The 21,906-nt window shown below is 42.0% G+C and overlaps 1 protein-coding gene across 1 annotated transcript; it reads left to right on the forward strand.

Moving 5' to 3' along the window:
• Nucleotides 1–800: 800 nt before the first annotated feature.
• Nucleotides 801–20,889, forward strand: ints1 (integrator complex subunit 1). Its single transcript, XM_049561327.1, has 48 exons — nt 801–953; nt 1,363–1,492; nt 1,593–1,883; nt 1,971–2,167; nt 2,261–2,398; nt 2,508–2,667; nt 2,784–2,889; nt 3,074–3,260; nt 3,792–3,937; nt 5,304–5,445; nt 5,564–5,740; nt 5,832–5,940; nt 6,031–6,151; nt 6,246–6,323; nt 6,404–6,561; nt 6,860–6,956; nt 7,037–7,128; nt 7,216–7,276; nt 7,357–7,554; nt 7,875–8,004; nt 8,337–8,516; nt 8,731–8,880; nt 8,971–9,150; nt 9,246–9,350; nt 9,461–9,628; nt 9,743–9,854; nt 9,939–10,097; nt 10,183–10,329; nt 10,433–10,531; nt 10,780–10,904; nt 11,119–11,373; nt 11,460–11,619; nt 11,705–11,836; nt 12,086–12,254; nt 13,505–13,628; nt 13,739–13,854; nt 13,976–14,063; nt 14,198–14,448; nt 16,938–17,067; nt 17,773–17,906; nt 17,991–18,183; nt 18,322–18,443; nt 18,565–18,674; nt 18,831–18,941; nt 19,032–19,102; nt 19,196–19,287; nt 19,483–19,592; nt 19,772–20,889. Exons 2-48 carry the CDS (start codon nt 1,438–1,440, stop codon nt 19,885–19,887), a joined length of 6,552 nt encoding a protein of 2,183 aa, XP_049417284.1. The 5' UTR covers nt 801–953; nt 1,363–1,437; the 3' UTR covers nt 19,888–20,889.
• Nucleotides 20,890–21,906: the final 1,017 nt, after the last annotated feature.

Genomic DNA, 21,906 nt, shown 5'->3' on the forward strand with positions numbered 1-21,906 from the left:
TTTCTCCCAACACTATGTTGGGTTGTGCATCGTCATCCTGTAAATGCTAAAAGCATATCCAATTTTATTTGTTTATTTGTTTTTATTTTACAGTTAACTGACTTGTTGTATGGCCCCTGACTCCTTATATTGGCCAACAATCCAAAAAAAAGTTTGGAGAAGACAGAAACACGAGTTTTTAGTGCCCTCCAGTGGTCACACAGCGTAACTACATCTTGTTTTTTTTTTAAGTTTTACTTTGAAAATGTCAACCGGAAGTGTCACTATGCTATTGTGTCTAACTTTACGGTTACCCACTTAACTTCACGGTTACCCACCATACACTCAGACACACTGCCCTCTAGTGGCCATTGTACATAATTACACCTACGCCCGTTATTAGCATATCAAAGCATTACTCCCCCTCCGTTGAGCAAATAGCTTATTAGATTTTACTAAGACATTTTGTCTGCCTTGATGCGACTGTAGGACTAACGTGTAACGTTATAATAAAGAGTTTCTCTGCTCTAATGTACGGTGGTCACAGTGGGTAACTACAACTGCACTCTGTTAACGTCAAGATAGAAACAATGGCATAGCAACACTTCCGGTGAGTAGTTTAGAAGAAAATCGTAAAAGTGCCGTGACAGCCGAGGTAACAATGTAACGATCGAAGCAAACGTAACGAGGACTGGTAATTTTGTGTATTTTGAAGCGAAGCAAGCATCTTACCTTTGCTTTGAAGAAGTGGGCTCGTGTCTAATACACCGTCTTCAATGTAACAACATCACCACTTGACACTCACCGGCACTAGGTGGCGGTATGCACTTTTATGTTTGTTGGCGAACCAGAGAAGAAGAAGAAACCGTCATGGCTCTGACTGCCTGAAAGCTTTTGATTCGGCAAACGTATTTTTTGTTTAAACTACACCTTTCTGGCTAACCACGATCGGTTTAATGAGGCCGAATAAATATGTGAGGCACTTTTACTTTAAAATTTCAGGTCCATTAACGCTAGTTCGCTGTCAGAACTGCGCTTGACACCTTAATGGTAGCTAAAGTTGCTAACCGCTAACGTTATATATGTAGCGTTAGCCGTAAGTTATTTGTTGTGGTTAGCCTAGCATATTTTGATCCAGTGTGTAGTACAGATGTTAATAACAGCTTGCTGGCTGTCAACTAAACCTGAACACAGGCTTTTACTTTTGGTCTGTCACGTTAATTTTGTTTTCCTTGCCAAGTGATTGTTGACCGAGGATCGGAAAAACCATTCAGTGTTAGCTTTAGCCGTTAACTTGCCTTAGCTAACGTTACTAAACTTGTGTTTAAACGTGTGTTTTGCCGTTGCTAATTTTGTATTCAAACGTGTTCTTTTCACACACAGACTCCGTCAAGCTAGGTGATGTCACCCGTTTAACCTGCTGTGAATTTGGCTTTGACTTTGTGCCTGATAGTCAAGATGAATCGACCAAAGCCAACAACTCTCAGGCGCCCCAGTGCTGCCAAACCATCAGGTATAAAGCTCACCCAGTGTCACCTTAGTGTTGTTTGAATCATCTTATGTTGAACATGATAGCAAAGCAGAAAACTTACTGGGACATCTGCTTCTCCCAGGTCACCCTCCACCAGGAGATTTCATTGCTCTCGGTTCAAAGACCCAGGGTGGAGAGCCTAAAGCCCCAGCTGTCCTCCTGAAGCCAGCATCCACAAATCTACCTGCTGACCGAAAGAGAGAGGCTTCCTCCGTTCTGCCCTCCTCATCGGGGCTGTCCAGCCTCACTAAGCGGCCCAAACTATCCAACACCCCTCCAGTCAGTGCTCTGGGACGACTTGCAGATGTTGCAGCGGTGGATAAGAGGGCAATATCACCCTCAATAAAGGAGCCATCAGTGGTACCTATTGAAGGTAAATCAATGGCTCTCTGCCACTTTTTTACTCTTGCCACAGTTTCCTTGAAAAAGCTAACACAGATCCTCTTTTTTTTTATTATAGTGTCACCGGTGATGCTGCTGGATGAGATTGAAGCTGCAGAGTCGGAGGGAAATGATGACCGTATTGAGGGACTTCTGTGTGGAGCGGTGAAACAGCTCAAGATGAACCGAGCCAAGCCTGACATTACACTGTACCTCAGTCTCATGTTCCTGGCCAAAATCAAGCCTAATGTTTTTGCTACTGAAGGAATTATTGAGGTAAGATTTCTCATTGACGTTGTAAGAAAAGAAGAACCTCAGAGATGTTGGAATTTGACTGGACTATCCACCTGTCTTCACGTGTTCCACCAGGCTTTGTGCAGCCTCCTGCGTCGGGATGCTTCCATCAATTTTAAAGCAAAGGGGAACAGCCTTGTGTCCGTTCTTGCGTGCAATCTGCTGATGGCAGCCTATGAGGAAGACGAGAACTGGCCAGAGATCTTTGTAAAAGTGAGAATCTCATAAATACTCAAAACAGTTTTATAAATTCCTTTTGTACAATGTTTATTCTAGCCATGTGGGAACTCTTGCAGTGTGATAATCTAAAATCTATTTTCAGGTGTACATTGAGGACTCTTTGGGGGAAAGAATCTGGGTTGACAGTTCTCACTGTAAGAATTTTGTTGACAACATCCAGACTGCTTTTGGGACAAAGATGCCCCCTAAGAGCATGCTGCTGCAGGCCGACACTGGCCGTACTGGTGGAGATCTCAGTGCAGGTACAGTAACGTGGAGAAAACACACACTGGCTTGTTAGGTGTTAGGATTGCTGCTGCAGGAAATGAATGCTGATTATTTATGCTGCTTTTGTTTTTTTCTTACATTTTGTTTTTAGGTAGCAGCCCTCATCCTTCAACCCCAGATGAGGACGACAGCCAGACTGAATTGCTGATTGCAGAGGAGAAACTCAGTCCTGAGGATGAAGGGCAGATTATGCCGAGGTATGAAAACTACTCATACAGATGTGACGGTTGCTACAAGTCCTAGATGACAAGTTTTTCATTGTTTATTTATTTAAATAGTCATTATCACAGCTAAAATTATCAAAATTATAGCGATTCTTGCAAAAGATGGACTGAGTTTCTGGACTTTTTTGTGTTTGTCTTATCGTCCTGCATGCTGCAGGTATGATGAACTGGCAGAGAGCGTGGAGGACTATGTGCTTGACGTCCTCAGGGATCAGTTGAACCGCAGGCAGCCGATGGACAACGTGTCCCGAAACCTGCTGCGTCTGCTCACGGCCACGTGTGGCTACAAAGAGGCACGGCTCATGGCTGTGCAGAGGCTGGAGATGTGGCTCCAGAACCCAAAGGTGAGTAACAGAATATCCTGGAATAAACCAGTTGTAATGCTCAATTTACTTGGACCTCATCAGCCATATTTTTTGACCCCAGCCTGTAGTAAAATACCAAATTTGGTGAGTGAATTGCTGAGTGAATTTGTCACAATATCTCTATAACAAAAGGTAAAATGTAGCTCATAATGGCAAATAGAATACAGTAACACTTTATTTGAATAGTCAGCCTACAGACAGTTTATTAGGTATTTGTATTGTTTCATTGACTAACTGCATAGTTCAAGTTAAGCTAAATTATTCGGAGACTATGTAGGTATGTTCATGAATTGTGACATATTGTTAAATTGTTGAATTTCAACTAATAAGGTGATGAAATATTACAAATACTCTATAAACTATCTAATATCAAAAAGCACTATGAAGTCAATATATTGCTAGCAATATTGCGATACATTCTCTTGCAGTATTGGTATCACTGTATTGATTGTTAAATGCAGGAGATGCAGCAATATTTTTTTTTTATTATTATTATTTGTGTGTGCACAGCTGACTCGACCAGCTCAAGACCTCCTCATGTCTTTGTGTATGAACTGCAACACCCAGGGAGCAGATGACATGGAGGTCATCTCCAACCTGATCAAGATCCGACTCAAACCGAAAGTCCTCCTCAACCATTACATGCTGTGTGTCAGGTCTGTGGAGTCTCTCTCTCTCTCTCTCTCTCTCTTTCTTTTTTTTTTTCTGTTACACACAAAGTTCCTACAGTTATGGAAAACCTGGAAAAGTCATGGAATCAGTAAAATCCTTGAAAGTTTTGGAATAGCAATGGAATTTAGTTGTGTGTAATGCAGTTGTTACTGTAATCTTTAGTGGATGAACTTTTACATACGGTGACATAATGGTGAATTTATTTTCTGTAGCTGTTGACGTAATGTAGCTCTAATATGCGGCGATGTGTGACATTTTGTTAACCATCATGTACATTTCTTTATGTTCTCTGCACGTTCCATCTCTCCCTTCGTGTATGCCAGCTAGCTGGAATTTGGTCTGAATAGAGTTTGATTCTGATATGTTTCAATAACACCAGGCAAGTAGGGCAAAAATAATAATAATGCTGTGGCAGTGTGACTTCACATGTTTCCACACGTGTGCCCCACTATAATACTGCATTTTGGAGATGAAGCAATTAACATCGCACGCCTAGGGTGTTCAATTGTCACTCAGAGTTGTAATCCGCAATTTGGTTTTGGTTTTGTGTGGTAGTTCAAAGGTATGGAGTTCTCTTTTTCTTTTTGAACAAATTAGCCAACAGGCCAACCAAACTTTTGGCAGTCACTCCCCCCCCATTTTGGGAGCTCTGCTGCTCCATATTCGCTGATCACTTGTAATAGTTAAAGTAATATTTGGAGTAAAATATTTTATACAGTTTTGTTCATTTTATACACTGTGAATGGTTATAGAAATGTATTGTGGGTCCTTGAAAAGTTGTGGAAAGGTTTTGAAACTTTGCACATGAAAATGTGTGGTAACCCTGCACGCAGTGACATTGGGCGTTTTTCATATTGGGTACAATTGAGTCGTACCCAGCCTGAGTATGACTGCCCCCCCTCCCACTCCCCTGCCACTCAGTTTTCAAATTAGTAATATTGATCCATACGAAAGTTAAGTTAAGATATGTCATCAACGACATGAAATTGATTTACATTGCTACAGTATAGAGAAGAGCGGCAATTACAAGATCCAAAGCCCGTACAATAGAGTTGACCTTCCCATTATGCCTACCATTGTTTATATTTTAGAGACCGTGCCAAGAACAACCCTCTCGCCTGCCTTCATACTTACCTTTGCAATCTTACTCACCAACTGCTGCTGGTGCGCACACAAACTGTATTTTAGACACCTTTTCAAGTGGACTTGGGCATGAATTGATGTACGCTGCCTGGTTACATTCCACGGTCTTCGCACTAATCAAAGGAATTGGACTCTGTGGTCAAGTGTACTTGCATCTGATATAAAAGCCTCCTCACACTAACTGGTACTTTGGCTTTGATTCTCCAGGGAGCTGCTCAATGCAAACAGAGACAACCTGGGCACTATGGTGAAGCTGGTGATCTTCAACGAGCTGTCCAATGCCAGGAATCCTAACAACATGCAAGTCCTCCACACAGTGCTGCAGCACAGCCCAGAGCAGGCTCCAAAGGTGAAACTAGAATTCTGAATTGTTTAAACAAACAGTAGTTTGGACAAAGTGTTAGTAATTCAATCAGTCTTTAGTATCTGTGTTTAAATTTTATTGTTTTCTTCTATTGTGTCTGCAGTTCTTGGCGATGGTGTTCCAGGACCTGCTCACCAATAAGGATGATTACCTCCGTGCCTCCAGAGCTCTGCTGAGAGAGATCATCAAACAGACCAAGCATGAGATTAACTTCCAATCCTTCTGCTTTGGTTTAATGCAGGAGAGAAAGGAGACCAGCTATATAGACATGGAGTTTAAAGTATGTTTATATGAAAATCCCTCTGCCATTTCAGCTTATATTATCTTCATGTATTTACACTGGACTTTGTTTATCCATGTCTCTCCCACAGGAGCGTTTTGTTATCCAGGTGACAGATTTACTGACTGTCTCCATGATGTTGGGCATCACCGCTCAGGTCAAAGAAGCTGGCATTGCATGGGACAAAGGAGAGAAGAAGAGTGAGTGCTGTGTATTTGTTCTAGAGGTGTATTTATTAATCTGAACATGCATGATTAACTTTGCCTAAAACATTTGTATATGCGTTTCAGATCTGGAGGTCCTGAGAAGCTTTCAGAACCAGATAGCTGCCATTCAGAGAGATGCCGTGTGGTGGCTTCACTCTGTCGTTCCTACCATCAGCAAAGTTGGCGCAAAAGACTACGTCCACTGGTCGGTAACTGCATGTATCTGTTATGTTTATTGCTAACCAAGCTAACCATGTTTTCAGCTACTCTGTATATGAATGATCTCTTAATGTCTGCAGCCTTCACAAAGTGCTGTTCACTGAGCAACCCGAGACGTATTACAAGTGGGACAACTGGCCTCCAGAGAGTGACAGGAAGTGAGTTAACTAACCCACTATTCAAATTAATCATGTTTTCCTCTGACCGTACTTTACCAAGCTGTTTTTTTATTCCTCAGTTTCTTCCTTCGCCTCTGCTCCGAGGTGCCTCTGCTAGAGGACACACTGATGCGCATCCTGGTGATTGGGCTGTCACGTGATTTGCCCCTGGGCCCGGCCGACGCCATGGAGCTGGCAGATCACCTGGTTAAGAGGGCTGCTGGAGTTCAGTCTGATGGTGTGTGAAGACCCACTTAGGCTGTGACTGTTTACAATCGCAGTTAAAGCTGTGTATATTATCCTCTGGCACATTTGGTAAACACATGTGCCTCAGTTTAATGAGCAGCCAACTGAAGTCTGTCAGAGAGCCAACTCCTTGTTCACTTCTTATTCTTACAAGTCAGCAAAAGGCAGTTAGGAAAGTATGAACAAAGGAAATATGTTTTTTTATCGTAACCGTTTAAATACCTCGTAGCACGATTCTCGACACATAGGTTTGAATCCGTAGACCTGACTGACTGTTTGTTTTGAAACAGATCTGGAGGTCCTTAAAGTGGAGAGGATCCAACTCATTGATGCGGTGCTGAATCTGTGTACATACCACCACCCTGAGAACATCCAACTGCCTGCAGGGTACTTAAACTGGCTTTTAAAAACACGTTCAGGTCATGCAGTTTACAGTCTAAAATAACAAATGGCTCTTAACGTTTCAGGTACCAACCGCCAAATTTGGCAATATCCACTCTGTATTGGAAGGCATGGCTGCTGCTGCTTGTGGTGGCTGCGTTTAATCCTCAGAAAATAGGTACGGCACTCCGTTCATAAGAGTAGCAACATCTCAGCTGTTAAATGTTCTTCATTTATAAACTGTCTGACATTTATTTTTTTTTAGGTTTGGCTGCCTGGGACGGCTATCCTACACTGAAAATGCTCATGGAGATGGTCATGACAAAGTAGGTGCACATTATCATTTAGAATAAACTTTTTTTTTTTTTCAAGATGATGCTAAACAACTCTCTCCATGCTTCCACAGTAACTATACCTACCCTCCGTGCACCATTGCGGACGAGGACACAAAGACGGAGATGATCAACAGGGAGCTGCAGATCTCCCAGAGAGAGAAACAAGAGATTCTGGCCTTTGAGAGCCACCTGGCAGCAGCCTCCACCAAACAGACCATCACAGAGAGCAACAGTCTGCTGTTGTCTCAGCTTACCAGTCTGGATCCACAGTAAGACACCAAGAGGAAATACCTTATGCAGGCTGTAACTAGTTGATTGCATTGTCAAAGAGAATACCTGTCATAAAGTGGAAAAGCCAAATTGAATCTCTCTCCAGGAATCTCTACTTTCTTTAGATAGGAGAGTGGACAGTAAAAAGTACGCTGTCCTACTTTTAATCTAGCTATTTCCGCTCGAAAATCATTGGCAGTCCATAATGTAAGAAGTCCTGTATTAATCCATATCACGACCTGAACTTTTAGGTCTTAGTAAGTGTGTTTTTGCAGCTGTATAACAGGAAGATGGACTCACAGTTTTTGTTTGTGTTCAGGGGTCCTCCTCGTCGACCTCCTCCTCAGATCCAGGAGCAGGTAAAGAGCCTCAACCAGTCTCTGCGTCTGGGTCATCTCCTCTGCCGCAGCCGCAACCCAGACTTCCTCCTCAACATCATCCAGAGACAGGTATGGACTGGAGACACACTACTACATACTACGAAACTGCTCATAATTTACTGTAACACCGTTTTTACTGATCCTGGTTCAAAATGAATGTGTTTCAAAATGTCTGTCAGGCTCCTCTCTGACTCTTAACAGGTGTTTTGACAGCTATGTTACCTTCAAAATAAGGATTGTGTCTCAACAAGCACATAATTCATGTAAAATGATTGCTGGGTGCTATACTGGACTTGCTTCGGATTAGAATCCATTTAAAGAGGAAGAAATAACATGTTATTCTTATGCTTTTGCCTTCAGCGTCTATTCTCTAACTGTGCCACATTTTTAATGCTTCACAGGCTTCCTCGCAGTCCATGCCGTGGCTGGCTGACTTGGTCCAGTCCAGCGAGGGGTCCCTGGATGTGCTTCCAGTGCAGTGCCTGTGTGAATTCCTTCTGCATGATGCTGCAGATGACAGTCTGCCAATAGAGGATGACGAAGAGGGAGAGAGCAAAGAGCAGAAAGCCAAGAAAAGACAAGTATGTTGATTATAACACCATACCTTACTGTTGGCAGGCAAGACATTTTCCGATTTTGACATCGTTTTGGAAATTTTTGTCAATGACTCACTGGTCTGTTTGTCTGTGGTCTCAATTAAAAACATGCAGTATGCTCAATTTATACTTTTGCTTATTTATACTAACTATTACTGACTCTTGACTAATCCTGAGTTATTATAATTCTTCCTGTTAGAGACAGCAAAAGCAAAGGCAGCTACTTGGACGTCTCCAGGATCTTTTATTGGGTCCTAAGGCTGATGAACAGACAACATGTGAAGTGCTGGACTACTTTCTGCGTCGTCTCAGCTCCTCTCAGGTGGCATCCAGAGTCCTAGCCATGAAGGTACTGTACTGGAAGCAGAAAAAAAACATCTCTAGTAGCACTGTGTTACTGTGAAAATGTTTTTTATTTACATTATATATTTGTGTGTAGGGTTTGTCATTAGTGCTGAGTGAAGGAGGCTTGAAAGATGAAAATGAGCGGGATCAGCCCATGGAGGAAGACTCTGCAGATGCTGAGCTCTTGCCAGGGTACCAGTGGCTGCTACAAGATCTCCCAAAGCTCCCCTTGTTTGACAGCGTGAGAGGCATGACATCCACTGCTCTGCAGCAGGTCAGTAACGCTGACCAGTGAAACTGGAAATACATGGAAACATTTAGGGAGGATCAGTGACAAGGAGTTTGACGGGTGTGTCTGCTTTCTTGAAGGCTATTCACATGGAGACAGACCCACAGACGATCAGTGCCTATCTCATCTACCTATCCCAGCATGCACCAGTGGAGGAGCAGGCTGCTCATAATGACCTTGCCCTGGTAATTACAGCAAGTTGCTTAAATTTAGTATATTTCATGCTTTTCTCTCACCAGTTTTGTTTTCATTGAACACTACTGACAAGACTCTAACCCTTAATCACTCTCTGTAGGACATTGCCCGACTAATCGTCGAGCGTTCCACCATCATGAACAGCCTGTTCTGCAAACATTCCTGCAGACCTGAATCCGATGCTGTGCTCAGCGCTTTCCTCACCATCTTCTCTTCATACATCAAGAGGATGAGGAAGACCAAAGAGGGCGAGGATCTTTACAGCTGGGTGAGCAAGAAGTGTTACAAACTGAAATAGTTTAATGTCTGCGTGCATTTTTTGGTGGGTATGTTATGAAAGTTCGGAATTGCGTGATAAAACCCCGTGCTTGAAAAACTCCAGTCAGAATCTCAGGACCAGGTGTTTCTGCGTTGGACCACAGGAGAGACTGCTACGATGCACATTCTTGTAGTCCATGCCATGGTTATCCTGCTGACTCTGGGGCCACCCAAAGGTAGTCCTGTTCACTTTACATTTCAGTGTTTGCATTGTTAAAGGGTCTCTAAGAACATGTTAATCATCATGTGTATTTTTACAGGAGAGAGTGATTTCTACGCTCTTTTGGACATTTGGTTTCCCGACAAGAAACCTCTACCCACTGCCTTCCTGGTTGACACTTCAGAAGAGGCCCTTCTGCTGCCTGATTGGTTGAAACTGAGGATGATCCGATCAGAGGTTTCTCGATTGGTTGATGCAGGTACAACTTGCCATAGTACTGAGTATGTGTGTTTCTTGTCATGTAAATTCTTTTCTTAATGGTACAATATATGTATTTCCCTCAGCTTTGCAAGACCTGGAGCCTCAGCAGCTGCTGCTGTTTGTACAGTCCTTTGGCATTCCTGTGTCCAGCATGAGTAAACTGCTGCAGTACTTGGATCAGGCTGTCTCTCATGATCCACAGTCGCTGGAACAGAACATCATGGACAAGCGTAAGTGCTCCAGATATCCTGCTTTTAAAATGGTGTAAGATTTTGAGATGTATTCTCTGAAGACATTGATGATTTGTCTCATTTTGTATTTATCCTACTACAGACTACATGGCCCACTTGGTTGAAGTGCAGCATGAGCGAGGTGCCACTGGGGGGCACACTTTCCATTCATTACTGAGCTCCGCTCTTCCTCCACACAGAGGTTGGTGACTTTACCCCCCAAATGATTGTTCATGTGCAGTCGTTTTCTATATGAAATGTTTAGATTGCTCACATTAAAAGCTTTCATTACTCACAATATTGTAAGTGTGTTTAAAACTAGTAGGATTTTCTGTACATATGCATAAACTGAGAAGACATAGGGCTTTTAATGAAAAGAATCTGACACAAATCTACCTGAAAATGTATGTAATTAATCTAAATTTGTCCTGACGACATCCCTCCTGACAGATTCTACTGAAACAAGTAAAGTCAAAGTTACCGTGGAAACGCCCCACAGCTCTGTGAAGATGAGAACAGCCAGTCAGCTTCCTGCGGTCGGGCCTGATGACGATCTCGCTGGCATGTTGCTTCAGGTGGGATTTACTACCTGTTTCATTCACATTTTATTTTCATTTGAACTTTTTGTATAACATGGGGTTAAAACACTGTTATTTGTAGGCTAAATGTCAGTTGTGGATTACAAGCAAATTCACCTATAAACAAATTTTATCCCTTTATTTATTCTGAGCTTTTGTTTAGTCACTTCTGTGTCAAACTGACCTGTTTCTGTTTCATTTCCGTTCACAGATATTCCCCCTAAAAGTGGACCCTCGCTGGCACGGCCCCCCTCCCAGCCAGCTCTCTCTGGCCCTGCAGCAGGCCCTTGCTAAAGAGCTGATGCGAGCCAAGCAGGGCCAAATTCAGCAGGGCGGGTTGGCGTTTCGGCTCCTACAGGCCATCGCAGCCCTGCTCACCTCTGTACATGCAGGGCCTATTGTCATGTCGATGCACCACAGCCACGCCCTCTCCTGTCCTCTCATGCGCCAACTTCACCTCTACCAGGTAAGGCTTGTTGACAATCATTGCATAACTTCATGTTGAGTCATAAAACATTGCAGTATAAGACTATTTTGTCTTGTTGCTTCCAGCGTCTGGTGTCCCAGGATGTGGCGTTCTCCTCACTGTTCCTTAAGGTCATCGTTGAGATGTTAATCTGGTTAGACAACCCAACTGTGGAGGCAGGACCACTGAAGACTCTGCTCAAATCCTTCGCTGGTCAGAACTCTCACAAACACAGGCATAGTGATGGTGAGCACCTCAACTCTTTATCTTTTTAAATCTTGATTAATTCATTGTACGTCATCAGTGAGTGATGAGTGTCTGTTCCCTGCAGTGCTTACAGGTTTCCTCCACCTGGCTGAGGCTTTAGCCTATCGCAGAGATACTGAAGTGCCACTGCAAGCCGTCATTGCAATGCTGAAAGCCGGAGACAGATGCAATGCCGAGGCAGAGCTCATTGGGAAAGGTATTAATGGAGTCACTGTGTGGATGTGAATGTGCATTGAATTTGTTGGTAGTAAGTATCAAGTTTAGTGTTTTAAACATGAGGCAAATAATTAACTGATTGATAGAGAATTAATTTATCACAGTCTTGAAACACCCATAAATCACGACTAAAGCACAAAATCTCTGTCCACATTTCACATGTAGTTTGGTTACGTAAGGATGCATAACGGTGGTCCAAAGTAAGCATGCTGTTCTTATTATATCCCAGTGTTACAGGGCCTGATGGAGGTGAGGTCCCCATATTTGGAAGAGCTGCTGTCTCTGTTGATGACTGTTGGTACACAGAACGGGACAGCTGGCCCTGTTGCCATGGTGATTTCCTTGCTGCTTCAGGAAAGTGAGGAGCGAGCTGTGAAAAAGGAAGTGGATTCTAACAAGTGAGCGCCGCAATTCTATTTCCCTCTCAAGTCATGCAAGAAACATTTATATTTGACGGGACTAAATGACAAACACGGCTGCCTGCGACAAAAATAGCAAAGCGACGTTCGCTGTCTGTGGCCTTGTACTCGGAAACTGCTATTGGATTTGGTTCGGGAAGGTTTAATTGGTTTTGCAGCTTTACACTGGCTTTACAGATTCACATGCTGCGAGAGTCATAGAACATTTTACAGAATCACTGCTGGTGGGGAAGGTACATAGTGAAAGGTTGCTTATTCACACATGCAAGATCTCATTCATAAAGTGCTAGTAGATGTAGTGATAGCGTGCAATAGGGTAGAAGACTGTTGGTATAGCTTTAGAAAACGGAGTGTCTTGATTTAAAGGGTAACAGACAGCAGATGCAAAACAGGCTGTAATGTAACCACTCAGGGAATGCGCTTTGTGAATTTATGTCCACTAAAAGTGCTTGTTTTTGCCACTGACAGGCTCACATTGTTATTCTAAGTGTCTGACAAGATTTTGGAAAGGATCCCTACAAAGATAGACCTTTCTGTTAAAGAGTAAGATCCTTTCTGTTTAACCAGATACAGCCCCAAAACCAACATTGCTAAACCCACCAGACTCCATTCAAGTAAATAGTAATTTTATCACCATACAACACACTTCATTCAAAGTCGACCAAAACAAAATAAAATTCACAAAAGCCGTCTTTGTCAGTCTCTCCACTGTTCCAGCAACCACTGACTGTGGTTTGGTTGAAATAAACCCTTAGTTCACCCAGTTAGATGTGAGAGTATGCTGGCTCTACACATGCTAAAATGACTGTTTTTTACAATGGAGTCTGGTTGCAACCTGTTTCGCAGCTGCTTACTGCAACCCTTTGGCTCAATACTGGATGAATTTTTAAAGTGTTTTTCCCATTAGTCACTTAATCACAAAACAAGGGAAAATAAGGTCTAGGTTGAAAAAAAACCCAGATGTTATCCTTGAACTTGAGAGGCCATGTTACTACTGTGTAAAAAACAGCCTCCAAGTGGCTCAACACTAATAGTTGAATGTTTGATATGTTGGCTGTAATAAACCAGCACATTGGGCACGTGAACAATGTGCATAAGATCTTAAGCTCAGCTGTATTCTGGATGTATTGCACATTATCTTCCTGAGGGTGTGATTAAGGCTATATGAACTGAATAGATGTTCAGTCAAATCTCCAGAGATAACCTTTCAGTTTCACCTTTGCCATCAGCTCCGAGGTGACAAAGTCAGGACTGAGCTCTGGGCTGCTGGTTGATTGGCTGGAGCATCTCGACCCCGAGGTCACTTCAGTGTGTCCAGACCTTCAACAGAAACTGCTGTTTGCCCTCAACAAGGTAAGATAAGCATTGCCTGCAGGTAATGTACTTCTCTTGTCTCATCACACTGGAGGAGGTGTTTTCTCGGCAGTCCTGATTCATCATTTCCTACTGTTTCTCTCTTTTAGGCAAGAGGAACCCCTGCCTACAGACCTTATCTTTTGGCCTTGCTTACACATCAGTCAAACTGGTCCACCCTCCTGCAGTGTATTAGTGCTCTTCTCAGCAAGCGCAGAGACTACAAGTATGCCCACTTTTAAATACATTTTTGTCAGCCACTGTTGTTTGTGACCCAGTAAAACTATTTTCTGCTTCAGGTGGGATTTTATTGGAATGGTGTTAAGTGTCTGTGTAACATTTTTCAGGCTTGACCCATCATCTGCCCTGGATTTCCTTTGGGCGTGTAGCCACATCCCACGTATCTGGCAAGGACGTGACCAGAAGATTCCTCAAGTATGATCAAATACCCACATACAAAGTTCCTAGTTTCCAGCCCCTTTTTTGCATTTTTGACGAGACTGAAGTCAGTGGAAGTTCATTCTGCTTAAGCTGATGACTCATGTATTTTCTTCTGTTTGTCTGTACAGAGGAAAACAGAGAAGTTTGTGCTACGACTCAGTTCGCAGGAGCTCATCAGCCTGGTGGACCTCATCCTGTCAGAGTCAGAGCTCAACAGTCGTGACTTGCCCCATGATGACGAAAGCAGCTTGGACCAGGCATCCTGCTCCCTCATCCAGTCCAGGCTGCCCCTTCTTCACTCCTACTGCAGCGGGGAGCTAGAAAACATCAAGAAAGTCTCAGAGTACCTCATCAATTGCACAAAGAAATGGGAGGACAGGTATGGTGCAGAGCTGCAGCAATTAATCGATCAATTTTCAACTAATTCGATAATCAGTTTATCATTTTGAGTCATTTTTATTCATTGTAGCTTCTTAAAAGTGAATATTTTCTGGTTTCTTTACTCCTCTATAACAGTAAACTGAATATCTTTGGGTTATAGGCAACACTAGATCTAGTTGAGGATGTCAGCTTGAGCTTTACAAAACTGATTGACATTTTTAACCATTTTATTAACCAAAAATGATTAATCAAGAAAAGAATTAACAGATTAATCAAGAATGAATGTGATTGTAAGTTGGCAGCACTACGTATGTTAGTTGTCTTGTAGTACAGTGGTTTTCAAACTATGGTACGTGCACCACTGGAAGTATGTGAGCTCCCTCTAGTGGTACATGGAGGAGTCTAAAAAGTATTTTCTGAAATTTAAATACATTTAAATATATTTAATGCTTCAAAATACTAAACATTTTGATTGAAAACACGTAAACAATGAGATCCCTGAAATATAATATTGCCAGCCAAACTGTTATGGCATGGCAATGGTTTAACAGAGCCTAGTCTGGCTCACAGGATGTAGACGGCAGGTATAAAGCCTGTCTTCAGCCACCTGTCTCCATGGAAACACGCAAATCCTCAATGTTATGTTAAAAAAAAAAAAAAAAGTCTTGTAGCCAGACCTACCTCGACACTTTCTTTTAGCATTGTGCGTGAAACAAACTTCCAAGCCAGCAAACAACATGATGTTTCATGTGACATTTTCTTTTGTGAGTAGTTCCCTCCCGATGCTAATTTGCAAGGGCACTGTTGTTGCATCCTCGGCTTAGCGCCATCCAAGATCATTGTGATTGGTTTAAATAAATACAAACAGAGAGCACAGAGCAGTTTTTCTCTTAGTGTGAAGTTACAATGGGTTCATCCAGACCTTTCTCCAGTGCTGGCACAGTGTGAGATAGCTCTGGTAATGCGAGACTAAAGAGAGCCTAATATTTTCCGAGGTGGTACGCAGTGTAAAAAATTTGAGCACCACTGATCTACTGTTATTTGTTTTATTGTTTCAACCCCGATCTTCTATTCTCAAATCTCTCCTCTGTCTCATCCCTCCATAAGCAAAGACACATATGTTCATCACCTTTTGTCGTATAAGGTTCACCAAAGTGTTCTGCCCATCCATTTTGACACATTGTATTGTTCTTTCTAATTAGCCCAAATACGGAAAGTCAGTTTTTCCCCCTGTTATGGTGTGCCGATAAACTTGGGGGTAAATCGCACTAGATTTTCCCTCTCAGTGCAGATGAACTTTTCAGACTTCCTCTGTCAGCCACAATGCCGTGGACCAGGGAAAACTCGATAATTAGGTCTATTGGTGTGAAATTAAAACCAGCAGAAGTCGTCTGTACTGTGATCTCTTTAAAAGCTCAGTGTATTATAATGAAGCCAAGAGGATTAAGGCTGAAGCTCTAAACTTGCCTGTGTTGTGAATTCCTGCTCTGACTTAGCTGTCAGAGATCAGGGTGCAACTCTTTGTGGAGGCAAACCCTCCTTTCATGAATATGTCTCTGGTTATTAAACCACTTTAATGAGGAAACTTTGGCCAAGGTCAAGCAAAATTAGCTCCCGAATTACAGTATTTTAAGTACAGCTAAGCTGTCTGGTAAAATTGTTGCTCGTGAAAAATATGGCAGGATAAAATCATGTTGAAAGTAAAGGGTTTTGGCCTTGTAATGAATAAACACTTGATTGTATGTTGAGCATTCTTCTTGGGAAACCTCACTGTCAGATAAGCCGGTGTTTATTCCAATTACACAGCAACTATTGAACAACAGCCGGACGCTTTACTCTCGGTCAAGGTCGCTCTGATTTGCTTAATTCGTGGCTGTAATAAACTCCTCAGTTAGTTGAGGGTACGTCATTTGAGCTCGACAAGAGCCTTAAAGGATTTCATGAAACCACAGTCACTTCAAGGCCTTTGGTATTACATTACACTATTCATGTGCCTAGTTTGCATTAGTGTGTACATTAATTATTGTGGCTTGCAGACAGAAACAATAGAGAAGTTCTTTATCGTGCTTTAATCTGTGATCTCATATCAGTTCTGTTAATAATCCGTTGAAAGAGATGTAGAAAGTGAATTTGACAAAAACCCAAGGTAATTTTCCTGTGAAACTGGGAATATTGCTTTATAAATGTTAGTGCCACTACAGAGTGAAGCTCACTGGAGTTGAAAAGCTGCGACAAACTTTCTATGGCTGCACAAAATTGGTCAACCAGTCACTGTCAATTAAATAGCTCCAAGCGACACAACTCAATAACATCAGGGATTACAGTGTTGATTATTTTGTTACTAAGCTTCTAGCTTCACCATGGACAGCTGAACTGTCCTAAGCCAATAATAAAACTGTGTTTCGCCTAAAGTGAATGACACATTCCTGTTGTTGGTGCCTCGCCTCTAAACTGTGCACATCTCGTTTTGTTTGTTCTGTTTTTCAGCGCGATGAGTAAGCGGTGCCACAACTTGCTGCTGCAGATCTATCTGCACTTCCCTGAGGTCATCCAGCATGTTACCCTGCCCGAAGGCACCTTCAGCAGCGGCGGGGCTGCAGACGGCAGCAGCTGCAAGGTAAGGATGTCTTGCCATGTGGCATCCTGGTAGCTCACCTGGTAGAGTGTGTGCCCCACATAGGCAGGGTCCCTGGAAGTGTCCCAGGTCCAATTTCAACCCATGGCCCCTCCCTCTTCTCTCCCATCTTTACTGTCTTTCTTCAGCTGCTCTATCCTGTAAAGGCAACAAACAAGAGCCCAAAAAAGGAGATGTCTTACCAGATTCATAGACCACAGACTTTGTTGTGACATTTGGATTTCGATGCCCTGTTACCATTCATTTATTCTTTCTGTGAATGTAATAGAGATGTCATACTGTACTTAAACCACAGGCTCTTCGAATTAAGTGAACTAGCTGGTGAGATATATTAGGAACTTTTTAAATAAATTTAGATGCCACAGACTAAAAACAGGGCAAGCAACAGTAACAGTTATATATAAGTATTCCATAGCTTATCACAGTTAGGTCACAAGTCATGACCTTTAGTCCACACTGAGCTCCATGAGCTGCACACTTCACTGCACTCCACTCCACGAGAAGCGTTCATAATGCTGAAAATTAGGATCTGATGTCATGACCATCTTTTGGTTTTCATAAAAAAAAATTGTTGACAACTCAAAGAAAAAGTGGGTTGTTACTTGGATTCAATCTTATTGTATATTCATCACTTACAGCAATGATACTTCACAGTGCAGTATGCGCTCATTTCATGTATTTTTCCAGCTTGATGTCCTGGTGCATCGCCTGGTCACACTGCTTGCTGATATAGGAGACTCAAAGTCTGCTGAGGGCCGTGTGTCTGATGCCAACCTCGCATGCAGAAAGATGGCTGTGTCCCACCCTGTCCTATTGCTCAGGTGAATACAACTAGTTTGTACTCTGTGCAGAAGTATTGTGGGAGTCTGCAAACACTGGCTCTAACACTGTTCTTTTCTTCCCAGACACCTGCCTATGATCGCAGGTCTCTTACACGGCCGCATCCACCTGAACATGCAGGACTTTCGGCAGCAAAACCACATGACGTTCTTCAGCAATGTGCTCGCCATCCTCGAGCTGCTGCAGCCGCTTGTTTTCCACAGCGAGCACCAGAGGGCGCTTCAAGACTGCCTTCTGTCCTTTATGAAGGTCCTTCGGGTAGGCGGCTCACACACACTGTCAAATCCTCACCACAGGATTTAGAAATCAGATGCAACCACTTCTTTTTTTTTTTTTTATAAACTATAAATCAGTTTTACAGTGTTCATAAGTGTTTGTAAATCTTTCTTCTCTTAGAACTTCCAGAGGACTCGTTCTCCATTGGTCTTCAACAAGTTTTTGCAGTTCACACAGAAGTACATAACCCACGATGCTGCAGCCGCCATTCCCTATTTACAGAAGCACTCTGACATCTTGCAGTAAGTACATTTGGCAAACATACCTTTGTGAATGATGAATTGGCAAACCATGACTGAGTTTACCGTATTTACAGCAATAATGGGTTTATTAAAAGATTTTGTTTGCTGTTTCTCCTGCCAGGGGTCTATGTGCTGAAAACCCAGACCTGGTTCAACTGAAATCTCTGCTGGCCGGTCTCACTTTGCCAGTGAAAAGGTCTTCTGCAGAGGTTGCACCAGAGGAGAGAGATGGTAAGCACAGGAGGATTTTCTCAACTCATGAAGTTGTTACAGAGCCCACATATATCTGAAACATAAGAGCCTTTAAAATATAAATAATCAGAATCATTAAGTCTAGTGCCACTGTTACACTGTTTTTTTGCTAACTACAGTTTTGCTTTTTACCAGACGACCTGTCCACTGGGTCCCTGCCTCTTGTCAACATATCTGCCTCGGTTTCAAGTACAGCCGACATGACAATGAACCTGAAAAAGATGTCGAGAGGAGAGGCAGTCGAAGGTAACAAACATCACTGCTGCAGTGTTTTTACAGTGTGTGAACCCTGTATCATAATGAACAATAAGCTGTTTTTTTTCCCATACGCTATAGATGTGTTAGACGTGTTGACAGACGTGGATGAGAGGTCGAGGAGGAACCCAGAGATCATCCAGTACTTCATTGTGAGTCATAAACAACATATAAAAAAAAAAGGTCAAGAGCAGTACCTGTCAGTGTGTAACGCATCAGTCATCACCTCGTGTCACTGTTTGCAGAATGATCTGCAGAGACTTATGACGTCCTCGGAGGAGCTGTGTCGGAATATGGCCTTCAGTCTGGCCCTGCGCTGCATCCAGAATAATCCCTGGTAAGTTTGCAGCACTGCGGGACAAACCAGCTACGGAGAGCGTGCTGGGACTGATGGGGAATGTGTGGAGATAAATAAAGAGAAGCCAGTGATGGTGTTGTGATACCTATCTGTCTATCAATCAATCTTCAATGTATCCTTATGCATACCTTTATTTGTTACGTACTTCTCACTATGTATGTTTCTGTGCTGCAGCCTGGCAACAGACTTCCTGCCAACTTTCATGTACTGTATGGGCAGTGGTAACTTCGACGTGGTGCAGACAGCTCTCAGGAATCTTCCGGAATATGTGCTTCTCTGTCAAGGTAAGAAGATACTCTTTAGTCACAGTCTTGTTGATCTTGTAAGAAGCAGCCCCTCCTGTGCCTGCTTAATCTTACAGTCACATGGCCACGCAATATTTTTTTAAGTAAAACAAAAAGCGATTTAACAAAGCATGCACCCCAGTTACAGTCACACATCCATGTGCTTTTTTCCTTCACAGAGCACGCAGACATCTTGCTCCACAAGGCGTTTTTAGTGGGTATCTACGGACAAATTGACACCAGTTCAATGATCGCAGAGGCAATGAAGGTCCTTCACATGGAAGCAACAACGTAACAACAAAGTGTACAGCTTCACATCCGATTAAAAATAGTGTCATTTGTTTTCTGCATTCCAGAGTTTATTTTTTTTCCATTGCTTTTAGTTCAAACGTTGCTCTAATTTGATTGTGACAGATTAACAAACTCTGTGGTTCTTCAGTGCTACAGATTAAAGGATCCACCCATGAGCTGGTGGCTACTAGTAATGTAATAACTTTATGGGTAATTTAATGACTTCAAAGAATGCTTAAAAATTCCCTCTAAATGGGTTGAAAATGTAATAATTAAAAGTGTTCATGATAATAATGCCACAATTAGTACATATATTACTTCTTAATGAATGTAAGTTATTTTAACTGATGATGTAATGAAGCATTAAATAATAATTTAGAAAGATAAGAATTAAAATACTGTTAGTTAATGTTGTTACATGTTCGGTTAAAGACAGATTAAATTAAACTGGAGTCAGAGTCAACAACTTAATAAATGAAAATTATATCATAATAAATAATTATTTACAAAATTTATTAAATTAAATTCAAATTAAAACATTGCATTTTCAGACATTTAGAGGGAGTTTTTGCACTGCTGCAGTTATTAAATTACAGACATACATTATTACAAAAGGCAGAGCTCATTGTGTATTTGGAAAATGGCTCACTAGTTTTGGCTTAATATTTTCAATAGTTTGAATATGAAACATTAACATTGCACAATTAAAAAGCTGACTTTCACAAAAAAAAAAAAAAAAATCCTGCTCATGATTTTCCATCCAGGGTTGTATCGGCGTAGCGACAATTTTGCCACAGTTTTCCTCTGATTTTGTGTGTAAACAGAGTTTTGTTGTTTCAAATTATTAAGAATATGAAGCCTAAATGTGTTATTGGCATGATATAATGTTAGTTGTGAATAAAAAGCTGAAAATAACAGGTCATTTATTTTGAAGTCATGACCCGTTCCTGAACGCACCATCTGTGAGCCACCTGAATGTGAACAGAATAAAATAACTGGAAATGTGCCTTTTTTATTTTTGATTCTGCTTTACCTGATGGAAAATGAAAAGTGTAACATATTTCAGCAGCTAACCGCTGTAGTTCAGGGATTCATTGGAGACATTTTATCACTATTTAATTTGAAAGCAGTTAAATGTTGAAATTGTAGAAACTCAAGTTTCACAAGAACCAATTATTACCTTTCAGAATAATATTTTAGCACCTCAAACGAGATGGAAGGGAAAAAATAAACGGTGCAGGTTTGTGGCCTTTCATTTCCTTCCAATAATTCTTGGATCCAGATAAAACTGGAAACAGCTGTCGTAGGTGCGCTTGCTCTTCATTGGCGTGTAACAGACAAATTAACGGCGTGATGCACACGCTGTGATGGAAACCATTTTGCCATGAAAGTGCGAGTTGTTTTGCCCAGTGCCACTGACTTCTTCTGAAAACCTCTTGATGGAGTCAAAGGGATAAGTTAAACAATGTGTAGGCATGCTGGTAAACTAGGAAAGTGGACGTCCCTATTGATAGTAAATTAACCATGGCGGTAATTGTTCAATCACACAGACCAAAGGGGGCTTTGAAGACGTGATGTGGGTAGGCCATTTTGAAGCACAGACTTGCTGCTGGTGCTTTGTTAAACAGAAGGACATGAAGATGAATCCACGGCATAAGGATCCTCAGTGAGGGGGTGAGACATGCCCACACTGGTGGGTCAGTGGAATCTGTCATTCAGAAATAACAGGCATTCACTGAGATACCCGGGCCGGTTGTCTCAGACTACATTAATGCAGCTTTTTGATTTAAAATGTAACACAATAACCAAGGCTAGGGGTCAAAGTACTTTAAAGTTTGATCAAAAATTGCCTTCTTTTATTTTGTGAAAGAAGGACATACTGAAAATCATGTTTCCTTCATGTGTTTGGGCAACAAAATATATAAATAATTGGAGCTGTGACAAGACTCATGCACAGAATTCAGACCCAAGACATTGTGAAATCATTATATATGTGTCTTTGTCTTCTGAACACCTCACTGCC

Source organism: Epinephelus fuscoguttatus, linkage group LG19 (genome assembly GCF_011397635.1).
Source record: "Epinephelus fuscoguttatus linkage group LG19, E.fuscoguttatus.final_Chr_v1".
NCBI lineage: Eukaryota > Metazoa > Chordata > Actinopteri > Perciformes > Serranidae > Epinephelus > Epinephelus fuscoguttatus.

Coding starts and splice junctions, on each gene's coding strand:
- ints1 (XM_049561327.1), top strand. CDS start 1,438: ATGAATCGACCAAAGCCAACAACTCTCAGGCGCCCCAGTGCTGCCAAA. Junction 10,532..10,779: donor CGCTCTTCCTCCACACAGAG/GTTGGTGACTTT, acceptor CCCTCCTGACAG/ATTCTACTGAAACAAGTAAA. Junction 13,629..13,738: donor TGCTGTTTGCCCTCAACAAG/GTAAGATAAGCA, acceptor TCTCTCTTTTAG/GCAAGAGGAACCCCTGCCTA.